At 41.5% G+C, this 25,593-nt stretch overlaps 1 protein-coding gene across 1 annotated transcript in view; it reads right to left on the reverse strand.

Moving 5' to 3' along the window:
• Positions 1 to 7,691: 7,691 nt before the first annotated feature.
• Positions 7,692 to 25,593, reverse strand: part of GPRIN3 (GPRIN family member 3) — a 255,935-nt gene continuing 238,033 nt past the window's right edge. Inside the window, exon 3 of the mRNA XM_077476552.1 lies at positions 7,692 to 21,011. Coding sequence (XP_077332678.1) covers positions 18,724 to 20,922 — 2,199 coding nt within the window. The 5' untranslated portion in view covers positions 20,923 to 21,011 and the 3' untranslated portion in view covers positions 7,692 to 18,723. The remainder of the gene's footprint in view (positions 21,012 to 25,593) is intronic.

Here is a 25,593-nt window from a genome sequence, read left to right on the forward strand (position 1 = left end):
CTGGGACGCAGCGGCCATTTTGATGGTTGGAAACTTTGGTTTCTTTTGCATTGATGCTTGATTTGATTTTATACAAAGTGAGTGTACTACTTTTCTATAATAAACTTAATTGAAAATACTACACTATGATATGCCCCTTTTATTCCTCTATAACTTCATGGGAATATTAAGGATATCATGGGCAGTGAAGGAGCATCTAATTAGGAGGAGCCAGGCGATTCAATTCCAGTGACACCAATCCAGGATCATTTTGTCTGACCTTCCTTGGTGGGGGTCCATATTGAGCAGTAAGAGGCAGTGTGAACAGGTGCTGGTGAGGGCTCTTTTCTGGATACTCCTTCTATCTATTCATATTGATTGCTACCTTTCAACCTATATTTGATAGGGAATGCTTGTATGTGGACTGATCAAATATATGTAAATTGGACTTTATAATCTGATTTCTTGGTTCTAAGTGCTGCACCTATGTTATACTATTTTCTTTTATGTTGTTATTCTAGCATTTATGTGCCAGCAGCTTCTGTACTTGTAGTATTTAACCTAGGGCAGCCTATATTGTACATTAAAGGTTTGTATTATTTTTATCTCTGGTCTGACTCTGTATTGGCACCTTAAAAATCCATCTTTCCTTTTCGAATTTTCATTATACACTATTTAGGATGTGGTGCCTTAACGTGTTACTAAACACACAACAGTAAAGTCAGTCTGTATATGCAGTAAAGCATGCTTGTTATACTCACTGTGGAATTTAATGGGTTAATTCTCTGCAATTCGTAAAAAGGCTATCCTGTCTTCTCCGATCCTCACCTTTTTCCACAGTCCCCAATCCAGTTCTTGATAGTACAGAGCCATGGAGGCACTCTGCGCATGCTCAGTTTGGTGTGTATTGCTAGAGAGTTTTTTATTTGAAGGAGGGTGCATGTGATCAGCACAGGGCCAATCAGCACTGTCCAGACAGAGGGACAAGGGCCATGCAGCCTCATAGGACAGTCAGAGCAGAATGAAAACTCCTCCTACAAGCTTTAACCACATACTCATGGAAGTCACAAGACTGCTATATACCACTGATGAGAAAAGGTATTTAGCTGTTTATATTTACTAAAATAATTGCATTTACTGTGGTTTAGTAACACTTTAAGTCACACATTATTATTATACATTTTCTGTTCAATATGGACTGTTCATGACTGCTTGGCAACATGGTGTAATCAGAGGTGGAAAGTATACAGAGCCTTGCAAAAGTATTCACCCCCCAGGCTTTTTACCTATTTTGATACATTACAGCCTTTAGTTCAATGTTTTTTTTAATCTGAATTATATGTGATGGATCAGAACACAATAGTCTAAGTTGGTGAAGAAAAATTAGAAAAATATATACAAAAAACTATTTTTCAGAAATAAAAAACTGATAATTGGCAGGTGCGTATGTATTCACCCCATTTGTTATGAAGCCCATAAAAAGCTCTAGTGCAACTAATTACCTTCAGAAGTCACATAATTAGTGAAATAATGTCCACCGCTGTGCAATCTAAGTGTCACAAGATCTGTCATTACATATATACACTTTTTTTGAAAGGCCCCAGAGGCTGCAGCACCTAAGCAAGAGGCACCACTAACAAAACCCTGCCATGAAGACCAAGGAACTCTCCAAACAAGTAAGGGACAATGTTGTTGAGAAGTATAAGTCAGGGTTAGATTATAAAAAATATCCAAAACTTTGATAATCCCTAGGAGCACCATCAAATCTATCATAACCAAATGGGAAGAACATGGCACAACAGCAAACCCGCCAAGAGACGGCCGCACACCAAAACTCATGGACCGGACAAGGAGGGCATTATTCAGAGAGGCAGCACAGAGACCTAAGGTAACCCTTGAGGAGCTGCAGAGTTCCATAGCAGAGATTGGAGTATTTGTACATAGGACAACAATAAGCCGTACGCTCCATAGAGTTGTGCCAGAAGAAAGCCATTACTTTCAGCAAAAAACTAAATGCTACGTTTTGAGTTTGTGAAAAGGCATGTGGGAGATTCCCAAAATGTTTGGAGGAAGGTGCTAAAATTGAACTTCTTGGCCATCAAAGAAAATGCTATGTCTGGTGCAAACCCAACACATCACCCAAAGAAAACAGTGAAACATGGTGGTGGTAGCATCATGCTGTGGGGATGTTTTTTCAGCAGTCAGGACTTGGAAACTGGTCAGCGTTGAGGGAAAGATGGATGGTGCTAAATACAGGGATATTCTTGAGCAAAACCTGTACCACTGTGTGCAATTTGAGGCTAGGACAGGGGTTCACCTTCCAGCAGGACAATGACCCCAAACACACTGCTAAAGCAACACTTGAGTGGTTTAAGGGGAAACATGTAAATGTGTTGGAATGGCCTAGTTAAAGCCCAGACCTCAATCCAATAGAAAATCTGTGGTCAAACTTAAAGATTGCTGTTCACAAGCGCAAACCATCCAACTTGAAGGAGCTGGGGCAGTTTAGCAAGGAGGAATGGGCAAAAATCCCAGTGGTAAGATGTGGCAAGCTCATAGAGACTTATCCAAAGTGACTTGGAGCTATGATAGCCGCAAAAGGTGGCTCTACAAAGTATTGACTTTAGGGGGGTGAATAGTTATGCACATTGACTTTTTCTGTTATTTTGTCCTATTTGTTGTTTGCTTCACAATAACAAAAAAAATAAAATATTCAAAGTTGTGGGTATGTTCTGTAAATTAAACGATGCAAATCCTCAAATAATGCATGTTGATTCCAGGTTGTGAGGCAATAAAACAAAAAAAAAGCCAAGGGGGTGAATACTTTTGCAAGGCACTTTATGTTGGCTAAGCATTTGGGAACCTTCAGCAGAAGTTGACATGCACATGACAGCTTGTCAGCATGATTAAGAGGTTTAAATTAATTAATGCTTCATCTCTTCTCACACTTGATGAAAACCTTTTTGTTCAATGCTATAGAATGGATCTAGATGTTGTTGTAGGAATAAAACATTATGCCATGATGATCACACATCTGCACCAGGGCTGTGGTTCAGACTTGCCACTACCATGGGTTTGAGATGAATCCTGCTGGTTTGAGATCCATATCCATTGTCCAAGTGAATAATTGTGCAGATTTGCCAAGGAGAAAATATTTAAACCATAATATACTGTATGGACCTTTAACTATGGTCAGTAGGCAGAAGAGGGCAATAAGAGACTTCTGTGTTAGCCAGTTCCCTTACTATAAAAGCGAGGGGGGCGGGGCAGTTATACTGGCAATGAATTGGAATATGTTGCAAGGAAAGCAATATGGAAAGCTGAAGAACTGCATAGGGAGGTCAGTTAAGAAAAGGTACAGCTGTAGCTCAGTGTATTCAAACAGCAGTGGGAGCCTCTGTCTAAATACTCTGCCCCAGCTAGGGGGGTTCTTCCATCCACACAAGCATGGTGAATCTGTTAGTATTTTTCCTTCAGCCCAAATGCTGTAGGCAAAAAAGAAAAACTGTCTATGCCCAGCTTTAGATTTGAATGAGTGCTATTCCTTTAACCTCTTCCCAACCCCGTAAAATATTTTTGCAACAGCAGTGAAAGTGGACCTTGGTGCCTAGCCACAGCACATGTGTCCACGTCAGTCAAAGAGCCTATCCCAGCAGTCATGACTGGGAAGCCAGATTGCCTTCTGCCATTAAAACCCATATAAATGGCTCCTGGGAGGCAGAGTGAGGAGGTTAATTTGGATTTATATGGTACCACCATTAGCTTGCACACCCTTCCAAACTGATTGTGGACAACAGTGCAGGACAGGATGACTGTTAGCTTTTGCAAAAAGGCATATATGTCCATGAGGTTTAAACTTGTTGAAAAGAATCAAATAGGATTTACTCTGTGATGTACATTGATATCACCAGTCAAAGTATCAGCAAACATGTTATACTAAACTCAAGTACTGAAACTGTAATATCAGTCAACCAAATCTATTCAATTACATTTTTTTTTTTGCATAACAAAAAAAGGGCTTTTTTTATGCTAAAGTCCGATTGTATTTCCTGAAGAAGATGAAAAAGTGAAACTAGTTGAAATACTACACCTTCCCCATGAGTTATTGCTATGTTACATTGCAAAATGTTTTTATTTTTAATAAACGATTAAATTTTATGTCATATATGTTTTCCTTTCTTGTTGTTTCAATGTCTACAAATGTGTAATGTGCACCGCAATAGTCCCCTTGCTCGCATTCTCTCTTTTGGTGTTTCTGGCCGGAGACCAGATTTTCCAAATATTTATTCCATATATAATTGGGATGATGGTGCATCATGAAAATTAATATTCCTAATTTACTACTTTATGAGGCCATATCTAATTTTCATAATATTATAGGTGGATAACACACCTGGGGGGTTTTTGTGCTGGTGGCCGTTGTGCGGGTGTTGCTGGTGGTCGTGCCCGCTCCCTTCGCATCTTGGCTTTCCTGCACAATACTAACCCCTGAGCACACTCCAACTTCCCTATTATAGCACACATAGGGAAGGGCCTCTTTCTTTATCCTTTTGTAAGTTTTTCTACTATCTTACTAGCTGTTTCTTCCTGTGTTATCTTTTAAACAGGGATACAGTCCATTTTAATCTGTGGTGGCAGCTAAATAGCGTATTAACATAGATACCCTTGGTACCCTATAGACAGGCTTTATGACTTGAGCCCCTTCTTATTATAATGGTATAATGCTATTAATAGACTGCCACTACCTATTGAATATGGACTGCACCTATTTATGGTTATATTTATTGATAGTTGTTATTATTTGGGACATTCAGCGGTCCTGTTACTTTATATATTGTAAATGTATCATATGTGCTTAATTGTGCTTGCTAATCTTAATTGTCCTATTGTTGGCAGATTTTTGCCCTTTCGCTGGCTCCCCCTGGTGGGTCTGGACTCGGGTTTGTCTCCCCCGGTGGCTGGTGGGACTCTGGGAGGCCGCGCCATCTCTTCCTCTCGCACGCGTCCCGGCCGACTCTGTCAGGCCATGTCGGACGCCTGCACACGCGCGCGGTGCTGCCGCGCATGCGCCACCCGGACCTGGCGCGGTACGGGCTCGCGCACGACAGTGCTGTGCGTGCCCGGCGTTATGCGCGTCGGTGTGGGGTGCGCGTGCGCGGTAAGCTCCGCTTGCGCACGCGCTGTTGAGTCCCTGACCCCTCGACGCTATGCGCCGGTGATACGGCGCAGGCGTCCATTAGTGGGGTTGAGGGGTATAAATTGGCGGTATCTACCGCTATCCTGACACGCCGAAGGGATCCGGAGAAATTTCAGATAGTGATACAATGACCGGTGAGTGGATATCTTAGAGATGGGGTACCATCGGTACCTTTTTAACATATTACTCGTTATTGGATGTCCTTAATAGGACTAATCTATGACCATTGTCTACGCAGAAAATTACTTACCCTCCAGTGTCTTGCTACACTCGAGCTCTCTTATGTCACACGCCGATCATACCAAGGAGGCTAAATTTTCCACCCACACAGTGGTGGTTAGCCCCACTTCCCTGTTTTCCGGACCCTATAGACAAACTTTCGCAGCCTTTTATGGGTAATTATGATCTAATTTATTCCTGACCCCTGCCCTTGCAGTTTTCCACCAATACTTACCTGTTCTTCGGGCCTCTTTTCTAACAGGCTACTTCTTGTTCACCACACTATTATTCTTGTGCACTTATGGTTACTCTGCACTTTACACCATGCACGGATTGCATTTCTTCTTTTCTATTTTCACCTCTCCAATATCTCTCACCTGGTGGTTTCATCTTCATTGGGTATTTTTATGTACGGTACTTATCACCGCTATCCAATATTTCTCACAATTATCCAATTGTGACAATACACGTATACCTCACATAGGGCTACCACTTGTGAAAGGTCTCGGGGTTATAACATATATTTTTTGAAATTAGTGAGCTTAATATAAATGTTTCCATACATCTAGATATCGGCTTGTGTCGGGGTCATTACCCCTCCCAGTCACCGGAGGAGACTCCCCCTGGTATGTCTGAGCTACCCTGGGGCTAAGGCGTTTGGGTAAGACCCTGCAACAATATTTTATATGCATTGTATAATTGTTCTTTTCTCCATTTTTCTCTATGTCATTATCAAAGATTACTTCATACAGTTTTTATTGATCTAATTGTGACTTATGTACATATCTCTAGATGCTTGTATTTCCTGAAGAAGCTGAAAAAGCGAAACTAGTTGAAATACTACACCTTCCCCATGAGTTATTGCTATGTTACATGCGTTTTTTCACCGCCCTACCAGCGCACTGCCCCAGTGCGAAAGCATTCATTGATTTTAATGGAAATAGGTTTTCGTGAGCTTTTTAGATGCCTTTTTAGCGTGAAACCGCCTGAAAAGCTCCTCAGTGTGAAAGAGGTCTATTAAAAAGACAATTGGCAACTCACATTTGGAACATCAAGCAATAGCAAATCTTCATTATGTAGTGGCCTGCTTTCGTGTAGCCTGCTCAGTGTGGACTGGAAGGACACTGCTGTGACTGCCAGCCGGGTAATCTGCAGTTGTGAAAGTAACCAGGAAGTCCTGTGACCCATGCTGGAATGCACATGGTGCTTGACAGGATTTGATGTCACCGCTGACGGAACCGGAAGCGGATAGACATTTCGCATTTCACAGCCCTTCGGCATCCTTGTCAAACCATTTGGTGCCATGGAGACAGTGTACACTTATTCACACTGTGGGCAGAGCCAGCTTGGACGCAGAGCCCAACTCAAAGCAATATCTTACTCTCTGTAGTTCAGTTTTTTAAATCAATGGGTCATGCTACTTTTTACCTACACCAACTGCTATTTTTACCTTGCCACCCCAAGGTTCCTGCCACCTGTCAGGCCCAACCTCTGGGTAATATCTAAAGCTGGCCATAGACAGATAGCTCTTTTTTTTTTTGTTCTTACCTGCTGTACTTCCTAGGCAGATCTTAGGTAGTCCTTCATACTCAGGGCCGTCTTTAATATGCAATGCAATTTCCCTCTCCACCTACTCTGAGACATACAATAAATAGCAGCTTGACTTAAAATCAGTTTTCCGTATCAGATCAGGCAGTAATTGCGATTGGTTGCCAGCAGTTACAGCATATCATTACTGCTTGCTGACTAGTTGCTAGAGGTTACAGCACACATTACGGCTCACTGATTAGTTGCTAGAGGTTACAGCACATCACCTCCTCACAGCAGGGGAGCATGATATACATAGGAATGCCGCCTTTATTTACATATCAATGCCACCAGCCGCAGCTATTTACTCAGTATTGTCACTGATATTTACATACGAATGCCGGTTATTTACATGTAAACACAGGGTCTGCAGGTGAGTCATCTGCACACAACAATAGGGCAGAGCTGGGCAGCATTAGTACCAGCACTTCACAGTGAGATATCGGGACACAGCACAGGAATAAAACTTCAAGGGACAAGGGAATTTAAACCTGGATAGATGGCAAGTATGAGGCAGCTGTTTTGGGCCCCACAACAATGACAGGACCCAGGGCAGCTGCCCCTTTTGCCCTGCCTTAAAGACGGCCCTGTTCATACTGTATCTTTAAATAGAAATATGTAGGTGGCTTGTGTAGTAACTACTAAGCTTCCTCCTGGAAAGTTTTGATTGGCTATGAGTAAACTCTTTATTGCTAAATAATATCCAATGCATTGTTTAATTGATATTTATTACAGATCCGTGACACAAAGGCATTTATTTATTTATTTCAGGTATAGTTTCATTAATGTTTACATACTAATATAATAAAAATGTCCATTTCATTTTTTTCCTTTTAAACGTTATGATAGTTTTAGCTCTGAAAGGTGTGCCAGAAAATATTTATTTCTTTAAATTAAAAAAAAAAAGGTTACTTTATCGCTATAGCTCTTGACACAAAAAATGACATTCTTCTTTTCAGCAACATCTGGTTTACAAGAGTTAACAATTTATTACATCATAATACATACAGACCGGATGATCCTTAGGCTTAGTTCACACATATGGCCCTTCAATGCTGCTTTTTGTTGGCGTTTTTTTTCTCCCAACGAACAAGAGAAAAACAACAAACACATTGGTGCCGATGAAAGATTTGCTTCCTGTGTTTTTCTTCTTTCAGCAAGAGAACGACACAAACATAAGTAGAACCAAAAAGCTACACGTGTACACAAGCCTTAAAGAGTGATTTAAGCAATTGTCTGGAATAGCTTTCTGTACAGTCTTTACACAAAACATGGGTCAGGAATAACGGCATCTCTACTTCTTTTTTTTTCTATAGCACACTGAAAACAATGGAGGCTGCCTATTATTATAGGAGGGCAAGTTAAAAATAACTATTATTTGTTCATCTCAAATACTCGAAGAAGAGAACATTTTGTGGGCTACAGTTATTGAAATACTACAATCACATGGAGACTTGACAGAGATTTTCTCAAATACAAAACTTTTCATTGTAAGGACACGTTAACTTCCCAAGACTGACACGATTTGTAGTAAAGTTCGTCTTGTAAATAAAACACCCTCTGGGCACATTGAAAAAGCATTTTTGAAGTATGTCGTAAATCAAAATCAAGTCATAAATATTTACACTCAAAACGACTTTTTTTATATTGCTCTTAGAGAAGAATAAGATGAAGCATATTCTAAAATATATATTTATCTAAACTAATTAGAAATATCTGACCTAACAAGAAAAAACATTTTTTTTTTTTTGCTATTCCATAGAACAATGCAATTAAATAACACAATATTTTATTGGTCAGTCAATACAAATTAAATTTTTAACTGTGGAATAATGGGTAAGATGCACAATATTACCCAGCATGCATTTGGGTCACACATCACTGTTATGTTCAGTGTCTCCTAGGATTAGCATGGATTGATAATTCAGTGGGTCAGTTATTCTGATTAATCCTTCTGTGCTCAAGCTGGAAAATCCTCTAAACCTGCAGTTTTGTGTATCCTAGGAGAGGAGCAGGAGGTTTAGAAACATGTATTGCTTCAAATAAATGGTACTCAAGACGTGTAACCATTCCTTTCCTACAAACATTATAATGACCTAAATATAAAAAAAAAATGCATTCATAACGTTGATCTTTAGAAATCTGCAATTGGTATATGAATACAAAAATAAGCTTTGAGTTTTAATTCAGATCAACTCAATGCATGAACAGTGTAGCTGCAGTCTATCAAATAGCCATTTTTAGGAGATTTTAAACACACAGGGGTTGATTAAAGGCAACTAGGCTGTTTCATTTGCAAGGATTTTGCCCCTGAACTTAGTGAAATTTGGTGAAGTTTGAATTTGCAAAGAATACCCAATCACAGAAAAGGTAAAAATCACAAAGGAAAAAAAAAGCATTTTTGCTTACACAACGTTGAATGATGGAAGTCAGCGGAGCTTCACCCTGTTCACTAAGCTCTGGGGCAAATACCCGTGCAAAGTGCAAATTTCCTTGCAAAATGAACAGCCTATTGCCTTTAGTAAACAAGCCTCGCTGCAACAGCCTAATGGGACTTGCAAAGTTAAACATGTTATATTCTGTTGTGAAACACATGGTACCACCTTCTGCATATTGACTACAATCACACAATGCCAAATTGATAAGGCAGCCCAGATGTCCCCATCTACTGGTTATAAAATGGGTCTCGCAAGACTTTGAGACAGCTAGGGCAATGCAAATCCAAAATACAAGCTATCTTTTTGCACCTATCCTAGATTTCAATTCAGCACAGAGATTGCCTAAAGCCTGTTACACATTAACAGTTTTTTTCCTGGTTGAACGAAAAAAAAACTGACCGCTTCGGTCAGAGCCACTATACTAATTGATCAAAGTTAGTACAGCAATCTCCCCTGCTGAGTTTTTGTATTCTGATGGTCTGATGGGGGGGGGGCACAGAGAACACTCTGATCAGCGATCTCAGCCATTGGCAGAGAGCGCTGACCAGGAGCTGGTTGGCTGCTGGTTTTCCAGCATGCTCGTCCAACAGAAGCCAGCCTTCTGTGGGACCGGCTGACATAAACATAGGTCGAATCTCGGCATGTTTTTATTGAGCAGCCGATGTCTCCTGACATTCAGCTTGTGTGTACTAGGCATAACTGAACAGCTAAGACTTGGCTTTCTAGTAATTTTATATGTAATATTGCCCATTTAATAAGCCAGCTATCTATACATCTGAAGTTTTTACTATTTTATATAATTTATTATGATATATTAATATTAATAATAGTGTATCAATTTCACCAGAATATATTTTTTTGTATTTGTATATATATTGATATATAGCAGCTTTTTAATTTAAATCTGGGAGACATTTACAATATAAGTCTGGAGACAATAGGGATACTGCATATTTGTAAATTTTTGATCAAGATCTAGTTTATTGCATTTAGACCACTTAAAGATCAATTCTAATTGGTTATTAACTTACTGCATTTAGCACCTTGTTCTTTGCATGGCTGAGTAAGCCAACAACCTTATTCAATAAAAAGTTCTGACTTCTAACTACTAATTCTTAAAGAGACACTGTCACCTTGCCTATTTGGAGTAAAATTAAATGATATCTTCAAAGCCCATTCACTGCCCACCCACCCAGATAGCAAGCAACTGTGCTACAAGTTTGAAAATGACTTGCTAAGCTACTGCTAGACTTGTCAGGCTTCACAAATTTGTTGCACAATTGCAATTAAGTCTGCATTGCATGACTCCAGATCAACTTTCTTTGCAAACATTCTGCAAATCTGCTGCAAGTTCTGGTTCAGTTATGTTGTGCAATAGTCATCCCACCACAGGGGTCACTGTGACCTGCAGAGCTCTTGCTGTAGATTCACCACTGCAACTTTGCTCTTGCTAAAGACTTGCCACGCAAATTTTCTACAAATTGGAAAATTTTCAACTAGAACTTGTGCTTCAAGTGCTCTGCAAGTGTACAACTTGCTAGTGAAAATGTGCAGCAAGTTAACAGACTTACAAATCAACACTGCCACAAATGTGTGGCAAGTTATCCTTGCTATCTGGGCTATACTCAAATTCACAGTGGTCCTTAACCATTCTTTTTTTCCATCACTGCCATCACATGCCATACTTTGTGCCTCTGGTTATATGGGAGCATACCATCTTCTTCTCTAATGTCATGCTCATCCTCAATAGCCAATCGATAAACCTGAACACTTTCACATGATGAAGTAGATAGCATTATTTCCACCAACACCGGGTAATTTGCTTTAACTGCAAGAGAGGTAGAGCAGTGAGGGAGAACTGGCTAGCATAAAATTATCAGGGAGTGGACTTGTAAGAAACCCTGTCACCAAAAAAAATATATATTCATTAGCAATGTGTCTTGCTACGAAATTCCAGAAAAAGTTAATTTCCTAGCAAAGCCACAGTTCCCCCTTCCTCAGGCCATGTCTTAGCCCTCCACTCTTCTGGGAGCTTCTAATTACCATCTGTGCTGCCATAGCTACTCCACCCCTCAACATCCTGCACAGCCTTTTATGTATCTGGTAGGCGGAGGAGTGAAAAAGAATACTATAGTGTTCCTTGAGTGATAGCTTTTGGATGTCTACATAAAATAGGATTTTTACCGGTAAATAATATTAATAAAATATTCTAAATTTAAATAAAACATTCTAGTTCATGGAGATTTAGATGAATGGTCTAGCAACAGGATCTATTTAAGAGGTCTTCTTACTTTGCCCTGAATGGACAAGTAGACAGGTTCTCTTAAAGTGCAATGCCCAAAAGCACCAATCATCAGATTTTTTTATAAGTTATTGCATTAAAGGATTAGCACTTTGAGGAGAAGTAGGGCCAAAGCTCCATTGGCTCTACTTCTCCTGTGGGTCACAGGAGTTCACTTTGTTCTACACTCATGTGACCTGTATTTGGCCAACAGCTAGCTAAAGTCCACTGTCGGCTGACGTCACAGAGCTGGTCCAAGCTCTGGAGAGATTGTAACTTTAATATCAGGATCCACCCAGATGCCTGGACCGGAAGCTGGCTCAGCCTCTCAGCGATCCACTGAGATCTTGAACCAACCACTTCAACCCTCCTGCACAGCCCGGCACTCCAGTGCTGGAAGGGCAGAACAGAGAGCCGGTGACTGATAGTCACTGCTCTCTGCTCACTGAAGACCAAGAACTGAGCGATCATGAGTCGTTGATTGCTCAGTTCTCAGTATTAGAGGCAGCAGGGAACAGATGCAGCATCATAGTGATGCTGCATCCACCTAAGTGAGTATAAATGTTTAATGTTTTAATACCTATATTTTGGTAATGGCCTTTGCTATTCTTTCTCTTATCCCATCCAACAGTACCTGAGCATAAAGGCTGTTGTAAGCCCTTTTTGTTTTCCATTAGTTGCATCGGAGCTATCCCTACATAGCAGCTGTACAACTATATTTAAAGGCATAGTCCACTTTTTTTTTTTTTAAATTGTAAATGTACCCATATTGAAAAAAAAAAAAGGGAATTTATTAAGTTATTGCATTGCAACTGGGACCAGTGGATCGTGGGTGCAATACACAGGCTCTGGCAGACTAATCCTTCATCCCTAGGTCTGTGCCAAGGTATGGTACTTCCAAGTGGTATTAAACTCAAAAACAAAAATGTATTATATTGCAGCTTACCATTTCTTAAATGTGATGGTTGCCTTAAATTTAAGGCTTTCTTTTTTCTATTTTTATCTAGTGAACCAGTCAGTTAGGCACCTTTCACACATGCAGACTGTTTGTCCGTTTTTCATCTATCCATTGACAGATGAAAAATAGACATCAATATATCTCTATGGAAAAAACGGATGTAAATGGTTGATCATCCATTTACATCCACTTCTGTCTTCATCCGTTTTATGCAACGGATCAAAGCCCTATTTTTACTCTGTTAAAAAAAAGGATCGGATGAAAAATGTATGTAAACGGACAAACAGTCCGTTTTTGCATGAAAAAATGGCTCCGGGACTCAAGTGGTCAAGGACTCTAGCTGGAGGATGTAAAAAACGGATGAAAACAGATGACAAACTGATGTAAACTTCATCCGCTTTTTCTTTGAATAAACGTGACTGAACTGATGAAATAAGCAGTCAGCATGTGTGAAAGGGGACTTAGGCCCCTTTCACATGGGCGCCTCCACCAAGGTGGAATCCGTTTGCTCAACACGGAATCTCTCCGCTGATCCCCGCTGAGCAAGCGGATGACAGGTCCGTGTCCACTATGTAGAGTGGACATGGACACAGCCCTGCTCTCCTCTATGGGGCAATCGGATGGAAACAGACCACCTGTCTGTTTCCATCCGATGCCATCTGATCCGATCTGCCAGATGGACAGGGAATAGGACTGCATCTGTCTCTTTTGGGAAAAGGATCAGATAGAGGCAGGTGTCAGCAGACATGTGTCCACTGACATCCACCACACCATATCAGAGACTGTAGGGTCCGATCAGGTCCACCTGAAAAACTGACAGGCAGACCTGATCGGTCAGCCTGTGTGAAAGGGGCCTAAGTCTGTTCTTTTTTAAGCAGAATGTATCAGTTACTGTTTGCTGCAACTGATTATAAAGTGTTAGCTGGAGTTTGGCTTCAATAGGTTAATGTATTTAAATCTGCTAATACGTCTAACATTCCCCCCCCCCAGACTGACTGTGTTGCTTTCCAAAGGTGTCTCTGTGCTCCTTCATCCAGAGTGGGGCCATTTAATACAAGGAGGTGTGTTACTGGCCAGATCACCAGGTGAAAAGAGAGGGAACAGAAAACTAGGACAGCCACCATAATTGGTAAGCTGCAATATATTAATTTTTTGGCTTAATACCACTTTCAGTTATGGAACTGGAGGCTGTATCAATGGACTATGAGTTCAGTGACGTCATCGAACTTGTGTTTAACTGATAAATACAAATTCCTCTGCTGCAGTGGGGAATCCATCCCCGCTGGGAGAAGACAGTGATTATTGCAGGCGGCTATACCAGCCGCTAGCAACATCCCAAATAAAATCCGGCAGTTGATTGATCAATCAACTTGATACATTCAGCCTGTCCATACATGGTTAGAATCAGCAGGAACCAGCCAGGATTCAAACTGTGTATGGCCTGCCTATAACATAGGTCTGTCTAGATATAATGATGAAACTTTTTTATGCTTTTAAACATGTTTTCTCGTATCAGCTAGCTAATACAGGGGTCTTTTTGACAATGGAGCAATAATGAGCCTTTTATTTTTTAGAAAAGGCAGAGTGAAGGCTGGGATCTTCAGCAATATTTCTTATTGCATGTATCTAATGAGTGATGGGGGTGGGTAGTCTCACTTCATAATGCTAATGCATTAGAGCTCCATTCATAAGAAATAGGCGACATGTGCTTTAATTACTCCCTGGTCATGGTCCAGTGCAATATTGGTGTATTGTGAATAAACAAGGATACAGGAACCCTCTTCTAAAGTGATATGAATCTATTTAGGGTGAATAAGACTGACCTGGTAAATGGTTAAAAGAACTCTTTTATCAGCAAAATTTAGAGAACAAATGATTAATATTTACCGTAACTATTACTATTATGCAGGAACTCAATAGTGCCAATAGTTTGTGCAGCACGTTACAATATAGTGAGATAGTACAGATACAATACAATTCAAGGATTTGAATGGCCCTGCTCATGAGAGCTTACAATCTAAAAGATTTCAGGTTCCTTTTTTGTTATCAAAGAAGAAGCATTTAACTTATTTCACTTCCCTTTGACTGACTTTCACTATAAATTGACTTTGATGGTTTTAACTTCGGTGTCTGATAAATACCACAACAGAAATGAGGGGAATTCCAGACTTTTCCAGATTCACCTGATTTAGTTTGAATATGTTAACTAAGGCCCTAGCTTTTTTTTTTTTTTAAGTGTATGTTTGGGCAAAAAAAAAAAATATATTAGTACATTTCTGCAATTCATGCACATTTCCCAAATGTTTGGCCCCTTTAAAATGTTGCAAGTACAGAAAAATTGTCATTGATCCTATCAGAAATCCTGCGGGCTTATAAATTCCTGTGAGGACCCGAAAAAACAGCCTCTGCCACTTTCAACTCTCAGGCAGCATTGTCATAAATTCTCCTTTGCTGAACTACAGAACACCTCCTATTATGCGAGACAAAGGTAGGGGGGTGTATTCTGTAGTACAAGAGGGAAAAATAGGGCAGGGGTTGACAACACTGCTTGGAATTTTTAATACAACAGATGTAGTATTGTCAGCTCATCACAGGAAGTTAGAGGATTACTGGATTTCTGGCAGGTATTTTGTATGTATATTGTGTTTGCAAAGGACAATACATAGGGAGATGTGCAATCACTGCAGAGATGTACACCATATGTTTTTATGCCCAGACATACACTTTAACTTCTGATATGAAATTTAGAAGAACCTGTTATTAATAATGCATAAAAACTATCCAGAGGAATGCTAAGATATGCATGTTAAAGCAATCAAATTCTGGCATGTCTAGACAATGAACAGTCTGCAGGACACACACAATGTTGCCACTGTTATATGCTAGGGTGGAAGATACGCATTAAACTAACAAGCAAACATAAATAACAGTTATTCACATGTCAAAAACATCAGGAATACCTTATGCAATAGAATGTACTATGTAGATACTTGAATGTTCACCTTCACTTCTTGTACCGGGCATGTGTCTTCATGGGCACTGTTTTACTGAGAGACAAGTAAGACTGGCAGAGGGGCTAGGGACAATATATTATAAGCAGTGGCGGCTGGTGGGTTCTTCTTTTGGGGGGCGGCAAGCAAAAAACACCCCCCCGGCAGTGTGTAACGGCACTGGAACAGCGCCACCCCCCTTCCCACAGCGGGCAGTCCGGCATTTACCCGTCCGTGTGGCAAGGCTGTGGTGTCCTCTCTTGCTCTCCTAGAGTGCGGGCAGAGGCTGCGGCAGCTCTGGTGTCCGCTCCTCTCTGCTCCTTCCTCTGCTGTGTCTTCTCTTTCGCCAAAGTGCTAGGCCTCCAATAGGATCACCTGACGCTTTGGCCAATCAGGAAACAGGTCTCACAGACTTGCCTCCTGATTGGCGGGGAGGAACTTTAGTGTGAAAATAGAAAACATTTATTCGCTATGGTCACACAACTGGGTGGCCTTGGAGCACGATTGCACCCTTTTTTTGAAGCCTTTTAGAGTATCTGGCTCTAATCAGGTGCCTAAAAAAAACACCCACTCCGCATTGGAATCCATGGTCCGGCTCCACTTATATGCAGATCAGTGCGCCGGACGCATGGATAGGGGAGGCGGTGCCCATATGCCCTCTATTAACGGGCCGCCGCTGATTATAAGCACAACTGCCAGGAAGGTGCAGTTGTACTTTAAAGCTGAACTCCAAGCAGATATAAAAGACACCAATAATGCAGCTCTGTATTTATTCATACATCATGCTTTTTCTTTTTGAAAGTACCTGGGTAGGGAGAAGCAGCACAAGAAAGCAATCAGTTGTCCTGCAGTGCCTACATGCGAACAAGGGACAGGCGTAAAGAATAGAGCAACAGAGAAATTAGCTCATCAGTTATTAGTTAATGCTTCTTTGACACTTTCCTGGAGTTTGTTTAGACTTGTGGTTGTGGAGGCATTAAAAATGCACGGTTGAGCTGCATTTTTAGCACCATAAGCTGCAAAGGCAGCAGATGGGGGTGTTTACATGCTGTGGTCATGATGCTTTGCGCCTGACCCAAAAACGAGGACTCCTGCAGTAAGCCCACCAAACGCAGTCCATTCAAGTGAATGGGGAAGCACTGCAAACATTGCATTACACACAGTTTCAAGGTTGAGATAACAGAGAAAATTCAGGTTTCCTGCCCTGCAAACAGGGCAGAGCTTAGTGGCAGAGCTATGTAAGTCCCAGGACTGGATATACAAAAATACAAATCCTTTGGCTGGTATTACACTTTCCTTATATGTGCTTCATTTGTCTATGTGCCTGAAGTTCGGTTTTAATCCAGGCAAGAGGATCCTGTTTCTCCAGCTAATGAATATTTCTTAAGGAATTCATGTTGCTGCAACGCAATCTACACTGTTTGCTATATATTGCTATAATGCAGTACACCTCAACCTATTTAAAGTGGACTTCCTTCTCAATAACACAAACATGGAAGGCTACATTCACATGGGTGACTAGCACCGGTGCGAGTTAATCTGCTGATTCCTGCAGCTATTTCAGCCACCTGCGGCTACTGAGCCCTGTACACATTAATGACTGGTCAGCGGCGGCTGCAGCTTTCTGCTCAGCCAGTGATTACCTGCAGTGAGTGCTGCTGGACGTACTTTGTATGCTGCTGTCATTTGCACCTGTGCAAATGTAGACTAAGACCTCTTTCACACTGGAGCATTTTGCAGATGCTATAGTATTAAAAATAGTGCCTGCAAAACGCTCTAAAGCAGCTGCTCCATTCACTCCAATGAGAAAGCCCGAGGGCTTTCACACTGGAGCGGTACGCTGGCAGGGCATCAGAAAAAGTCCTGCCAGCAGCTTCTTTGGAGCAGTGAACTCACCGCTCCTCCACCGCTGCTCCCCATTGAAATCAATGGGGCAGCGCTGTGAAACTGCTGGCAAAACAGAATTTCGCGGGTGGATATAACCCCTTCTTGGCCACTAACGGGGGGTTAAAACCCCACTAGAGTCTGAATAGTGCCGCTAAAAATAGCGCCGCTTTACTGCTGACGCCGGTGGCGGCTCAGTGTGAAAGGGGTCATAGGCTGGGTTAACACTATGTGTGGCGTAGGGCACAGTAGGGGCGTCTGGTGCATTCATGTTTCAGGTCCAAATTTTTGCCTGAATTCATACCTGAAACTGAGCCAAAGACGCACAGGACCCTTCTGCTGTGCGCTCCGTGGCCACCCCGGAGATGTGTGAACCGACTCCATTGAGCGCCGGCCACACTCTCCTGTCATGCAAATTGGATGCAGAGAAAACCACATCCGTTTTGCATAAGTGTGAACTGCACCCATCAGTTAATTAGAATTCACTCTGGGTCCACTGAAACAGTGAGCTTGTAAGGCAGGACATAGGTTGGATATTTTCAGAGTAACTTCTTGTTAGCTAATTGATGGGCTCTTTAGATGGATTTACTGCTTGTCATGATTCTCCATTTGAATCATGACTATTTTTTTGCATTGAAATTTTCTTTTACCTTTTAAGTGTTTTACCTTTTTTTCTAATACACAGTATACAATCCTACTCAATCCTACACGCCACTCTGAATCTAAGCACACAGATTTCACATATTTGCTACAATGTATAAAAGTGTTATCATCACTCATTCTCATCATAAACATTTTTAAACTGAAAAAGGCCCATGTGATAAAGGCGTTTCTGGCACAGCATTTAACGGCATATACTTCACCATTTTAAGATATATATTGTTTCATTGTTAATGCTTTTCTTTTTTTTTAGTGATGACCATACAAATTGACATTTACAAAACCTGTATCAAATATTGACTAAAGAAAAACAGCAAGTGCCTTTATTCTATATTATCCACCAAGCAATGAAAACCAAAGTAAAGTGATATTTCATTATAAAATATAGAGTGATGTGATCACCCTAAACCTTGTACGTAATCAAATAAAAAATGTCCATAACATTCTTAAGTGCAAAAAAAAAATAATCAAAAATAAAAACTACCGAATGATGTGGGTATGGATGAAAACTGTTCACATCTCGGAGAAAGTCACTCTAACACAGATGATGCAGGAGGGTGACTACAGCAGTTGGGTCGTCTGAAATTCTTAAGAATAGATTGAAATACTCTGTGCTGTCTTCTTTTGTGCTTTTTCCCTGATGAGTCTGAACAAATAGATTTACGGTTTTGCTTTAGCTGAGCCCTAATCATTTTCTCATGTTCTCTGATTTGTCTCTGTAAGTGATTCTGTATGGCAATGCCCAAAGCTTCTGGGTCCATAGAAGCTCCATACACCTCCCATGTCATGCCCTGTTCATCCCAGACTACATCCTTCACGCTTTTAGATTGCTGCTTTGCTTGGCTCTTTGCTTCTGCGCTTGAACTTGGACTTGATTTTTTTCCGTGTGCTTTAGCTGGTTCAGAGGTAGGTAGAGTGACCAGAATTGGTTCCTTTTTATCTTCCCTAGCTTTCCTTAAACGTGGAGTGAGCTGAACCGCACCCTGGTTATAATCAGAGGCAGGTCTGGTTTGCAAGCTTATACTGCTTGACCTTTTGGCGTGCTCACCATCATCCTGATCCTTCCTAATGAGGACTTCAAGTACTTCTTCCACATGACCTCCAGTAGCCCCAATACTGCTGTTAACCTCTACTTCAACATGAAGTGGGGTTGGCCTCTCCTCCTTCTTTGGCTTTTTAATGTCGGTGGTGATGATAGCTTGGGTGGAACCCTGTTCATTTGTAATTTTAAAATGAAAGGGTTTCCGATCTGAGCTACCTTCACCTGGAACAGTAAGTGTGTCTGTCTGTTCACTTTCTTGACGAATATTATGAAGCTGGATATTTTCTACTCCACTTAAATGGTGAAGCCTAGCTTTACTGCCCAATTCATGGGCCGCTCTGAATTGAGCTTGCTCGTTAAACAAATCTTTTGCTCTCTGGCCAGTTTTAGGCTGAGTACTATTATCTATATTGATTTGGTAAACAGGTTTCACATTCATTAAAATTGGGGAAGCGTTACCCATTTGCATTTGTGGCATTGGATGACACAACCCTTGTCCATCCTTCTCATTTCTATATAAAACCTGCGAGTTCCTTGCTAGATCAGGATGCTGAAAAGGAGACCGTACCATATCTGGAGGACTTTTACTGTGCAATTGTAGAGCCTGTGAACCCTTTGCATCTTGTCCCTGAAAACATACTTTTGGAGCCAAGTGGTTTTGAGAGAGCTGTGAATGCAGTGCAAAGTTTGCACGGTCCATCTGAGCATTTCCAGGGTTACCTTGATAAATGATGCATACTTGTTCCTGTCTTTCCTTTAGTACTGGAGAATTAGCCTTCAAAAATGCAGCTAATATGCTTGGACTAGTGGAAACAGATTTATTCTCTACATTTGCTACAGCTTGTACTTCGGCATCTTGAGTAGCTAAAATTTCTACCTGTGATGTCATAGTTCCCATTTCCCTAAACTTGCATACTAATTGCAAATCTAGTGCTTCATGGTCTCCATTTGTGTTCAAATCATCTCCCAAAATGCTAACATGAGAACACACGTCGGATGACAGGACAGTTTGGATATTTTTTACCTTTTCTTCTTCTTGAACTACATCTGTAGCATATATTTTTTCTTCCTGAGTGTCTGCTGACGTTGTTTCTTCACTGGTTATAGTAATATGCCCATTCTTTACTTCATCTAGGTTTCCAGTTTCCATGTTTGGTGACATTTCAGTTAGCGGGGTTGCATTTGTACAGGTCTCTACTGTAAGCTGTGCTTTGACAACCTCTTCTAATACAGTTCTGTTTTTTTGCATGTTAATCTCCTCGGTTGCTGGTTCATCACTTGCCAAGTGGGTTACATTGGTTGTTGCTACGGATGTGGCTAATAGTACTGTTTTATCATTAGGAGAGGCATTATAGGTAGGATCTTTTATAGTTTTTGTGTCTTGCTCTGATAAACTATCTGCCCCTGAAGGTGGCAAGGGTTCTGATTGGCTACTAGTCCGAAATAAAGGTGAAGTCTTGTTTGCTTCCTCTGGTTCACGTTCACATTTATTTTCATTATCAGAACTTTTCATGGATGGATTGCAATTTTGATTTGATAAACAAACATTTGATATTTGTGTAGCATTTCCGTTACTACTGGGTGATGCATCTTTAACCTGGTGAGACGTTGCCAAGGAAGGACTTTCATCTTCAGCAGATGCGGGTGATGTTTTGGCAGATCCCACAGGATCAGGTACAGTCCCCATGGAATCTTCCTTCCTTGTTTACAGTTTCTAGGCAGGATTGTCCAGAGAGGAAAGGTAGCAGGTTTCAAAAGCTGGTGAAGTTCTTAGACCTTTAAGAAAGAGAAAAAATGTGTTATTAGGAACAATTTTTAAATGATCAAAATTAAACTTACAAATGATTGTCACAAAAAGGATGGTCCAGTGGCAGCTAGTGAAGTTTTAGGATGGGTGGGCCAGGCCCCGCCCTTTCTTTTTGACATCTCCCACTTTTCATATACCACACCCCTTATAGAATCCACCCACTCCCTCCCCTGTATTCCATTTGCTTCCACCCATAGTGTCAGGAGTATACAGCTCAGCATCACAGGACAGAGTATACAGCCCCAGAATCACAGGACAGAGAATATAGCTCAGCCTCACGGATCAGGGTATATAGCCCAGCATTACAGATAGGTGTATATAGCTCAGCATTACAGATAGGTGTATATAGCCCATCATTACAGATAGAGGGCATATAGCCCAGCATTACAGATAGAGGGTATATAGCCCAGCATTACTGATAGAGGGTATATAGCCCAGCATTACCGATAGAGGGTATATAGCCCAGCATTATTGGATAGGTGTATATAGCCCAGCATTACAGATAAGGTGCATATAGCCCAGCATTACAGATAGGGTGTATATAGCCCAGCATTACAGATAGAGTGTATATAGCCCAGCATTACAGATAGGGTTTATATAGCCCAGCATTACAGATAGATGTATATAGCATTAACCCTGCATTACAGAGAGATTATATAGACCATCCCCCTCCCCTTCGCAGGGCTTGCTCCACTAACAGAACCCCCCCCCCCCACTGACAGAACCACCCCCCCAGCACTGGGCTCACAGTACTGACGCCCCACCCGCGGGAGGACTGGCATGGGGCTCGCTCGACTGACAGCACCTCCCCCCACAGCACGGGGCTCAAAGCACCCTCCCCCTCCCGCGCAGGAGGTCCGGCTGTGGAAATAATTGTTCTGCCTCTCCACTCACCCTCACAGTGCAGCCAGCAGCGGCAACAGAGGTGTCCGCTTCTCATGATCGCTCCGCTTGCCAAAGTGCCGCTAGGTATCTAATAGGATCGCCTGGTGCTTTGGCCAATCGGGAAACAAGTCTCACCGACCTTCCTCCTGATTGGAGGGGAGGCAATGTAGTGTGAAAATAAAGAATATTTATTCACCATGGTCACATAATTGGGTGGGATTGGGACCCTGACATCCGCTCTGTATCTCGGCGGCGCCGAGATACAGATACATCCGCTCTGTATCTTGGCGGCGCCATTTTTAAATGCAAATGACTGACAAGGCTGCAATGTAAGGCTGCAAATGGCTGACAAGGCTGCAATGCAAGGCTGCAACGACACTGAAGAGCCTGCAGATGGACACTGATAAGGCTGCAATGCAAGGCTGCAAATGACACTGACAAGGCTGCAGATGGACACTGATAAGGCTACAATGCAAGGCTGCAAATGACACTGATAAGGCTGCATTGATGGGCATTTAAATGTAAGTTTTTTTCCTTAAACTTCCCTCCTAAAAGTTTTTTTCCTTAAAATTCCCTCCTAAACTTGGGGCGCGTGTTATACGCCAATAAATACGGTAATTCACTTATTATTTTGCATAACAAAGAAGTACACTTCAAACAGAAATATATAAAAGTCCAAATGTGAAATCTTGAAAATTATGAAAATCCACATGTTGAAATCCCATATCACCTCACAGACAAGTGTGTCAGTTCCTTTGCCAAACAGTAATGATCTCCAAATGATAAAAGAGCAACGGCACAGAAATCATCCAATTGAGTTACCGCCAATCACGATACCACTCCACCACCTCCACAGTCCTTCACTGGTTATCCAAAGCCAGCACCTCAAAGTAATAATGGGTAGGATTAAGAACAAAAGACCATCGAGTAATATGTTAAAACTGTGGTTTTGAAAATATCTTTCACACACATATTTTGTATTGACCACTACAGAGTTATTTGTTTTTGTGCAACTTTTAGATTAATTGTTTCTGTAATTCCTTTGTGTCCAGAACATAGGTTGCTGCATTACCTCCTTTTGCACTAAGAGCATTTTTTTTTCTGTTATTTATATATTGTTCTTTAAATAAACTGAAAAGAAACTGTGCACATGCCTTTTTTCGGTCTTCAAATTGAATATCTGAATTTAAAGTGTTTGTAAACTCCAACAATAAATTTCTCCTATTTCCCCCTAGACCAAGCCTCTTTTTCAGACTCAGTGTTTACAAGTTAAAAACAATTTTTTTTGCTAGAAAATTACTTAGAATCCCCAAACATTATACATTTTTTTTCTAACACCCTAGAGAATAAAATTGCGGTCATTGCAATACTTTTTGTCACACCGTATTTGCGCGGCAGTCTTACAAACATACTTTCTTTGGAAATAATAAACTTTTTTGAATAAAAAAATAAGACAGTAAAGTTAGCCCATTTTTTTTTTATATTGTTAAAGATAATGTTACGCTGAGTAAATTGATACCCAACATGTCACACTTCAAAATTGTGCCCGCTTGTGGAATCGTGTCAAACTTTTCCCCTTAAAAATCTCCATAGGTGATGTTTAAAAAATTCTACAGGTTGCATGTTTTGAGTTACAGAGGAGGTCTAGGGCTAGAATTATTGCTCTTGCTCTACCGATTGCGGCGATAACTCACATGTGTGAGTTGACCACCGTTTTCATATGCGGGCGATACTCACGTATACGTTTGCTTCTGCGTGCGAGCTTGTCGGGGCCCTTTGAAAAAAAATGCTTTCCTTATTTATTTTACTTGATTTTATTTATTTTTACACTGTATTTTTTAAAAGAAAATTATTTGGGTCACTTTTATTCCTATTACAAAGAATGTAAACATCCCCAAAAAATTCCCAAAAAATGACAGGTCTTCTTAAATATGAGATCTGGGGTCAAAAAGTCCTCTGATCTCATATTTGGACTTAAATGCAATAAAAAAAGAAAAAAAAATAGTCATTTGAAAAAATGACAACAAAAAATGTCCCTTTAAGACAAATGGGCGGAACTGACGTTTTGACGTTACTTCCGCCCCGCTATGGTATGGAGATGGGTAGGGGGCCATCTTTCCCTCACTCGTCTCCATACCTAGCCACGGACAGGCCCCGATCACCTCCGCCACTGCCGATAGATCCAGTAAGCAGCGAAGGGCACGGGAGAGCGGCGGGAGGGCCCTCTCCCACCGCCGATAATGGTGATCTCACTGCGAATCTACCGCAGAGACCACCATTACTGTAAACAGGACCGCCCACTGAAAAGATGGATAACCCTGTTGTGGCAGCAGCTGCTGCCGTTACCGAGACATCCATCTTTAAAGTGCTGACGTATATGTATAGGAGCTGGTCGGCAAGTGGCTAATAATACCAATGAAAGTATTTGGTTATATCTGTTCAACAAGTGCAACTAAAAATTAGCTGTTCCTCCAGCCAGAAATCTTGTGAGCTGTTAGCTTCCTGTGCTCTCTACCACTGGACTGTAAACAGCATTGTTCTCTGCTATAAAACATAAGATACCTATCCTTAAAGTCTAGTACACATAAAAACCAGTTGACATTCGGCCTGTGTATATGGCAGCTGGTCTAATATGCTGGAAAACCAACGGCCGACCGGCTCCCGATCAGCGCTCTCAGCCAATGGCTGAGAACAATTACCAGAGTGTTCTGGAGGGGGAGATCAGCGGGGGAGATCGCTGTACTAACACTGGATAGTTAGTACAACGGCTCCGACCAGAGCAGTCAGTTTTTTTTTCCATTCAACTTGCTGGGTTGAACCGAAAAAAAAAAAAAACTGATAGTGTGTACTAGGCTTTAATGGATAAGAAAGAGAGGTATTAAGTTGTCCTAACCACTTCCTGTCCTGGAGTGACAACACTGCTTAGAACAGTTGACAGCCTAAAACAGGAAGTGCCCAGACCATATCTTATGCCGCGTACACACGACCGGACTTTTTGACAGTAAAGGCCCGATGGAACTAATCCGTTGGACTATTCAATCGTGTGTGGGCTCCATCGGACCTTTGCTTGCCAAAAATCCTACGGACTTTAGAAATAGAACATGTTTTCAATTTTCCCACCGGAACTCCGCCGGACCCAGTTCCTAGCGGGAAACCCGTTCATCTGTATGCTGGTCTGAAGGACCAAATACGACACGCGGGCAGCTACAGTACCTGCCCGCGGGAATGTTTTGCACTGGTTCTCTGCGACAGGGTACTGTACATCTCGCACTAGCTGCAATAAGAAAAACACATTTTCCTATCGCAGCGAGCGGGAATGCCCCTCCAGAGGCATACCAGGCCCTTAGGTCTGGTATGGATTTTAAGGGGAACCCCCCTACGCCGAAAAAATGGCATGTGGGCCCCCCAAAATCCATACCAGACCCTTATCTGAGCATGTACTTCTGCCGGGCTCCACCGCTATATTCTGCTCTTTTACTGCTCTTTTGCTAGTGGTGGACTGGCTTTCTCCTTCGTCGTCTTCTTTTTCCTTCTTCTGTTCTTCCGATGTTGACACAACGCTCTCTCCCACTGTAATGCTGTGGACACAGTGAGCGACGACTTATATAGGCATAAGGGGCGGGGGTCACCATATGATGTCACCCAGTGACCCCTCCCCTTATAACG

The sequence above is a fragment of the Lithobates pipiens genome, unplaced genomic scaffold, assembly GCF_037356315.1.
Source record: "Lithobates pipiens isolate NorthernLeopardFrog02 unplaced genomic scaffold, aLitPip1_a1.2 Scaffold_13, whole genome shotgun sequence".
NCBI classification, from domain to species: domain Eukaryota; kingdom Metazoa; phylum Chordata; class Amphibia; order Anura; family Ranidae; genus Lithobates; species Lithobates pipiens.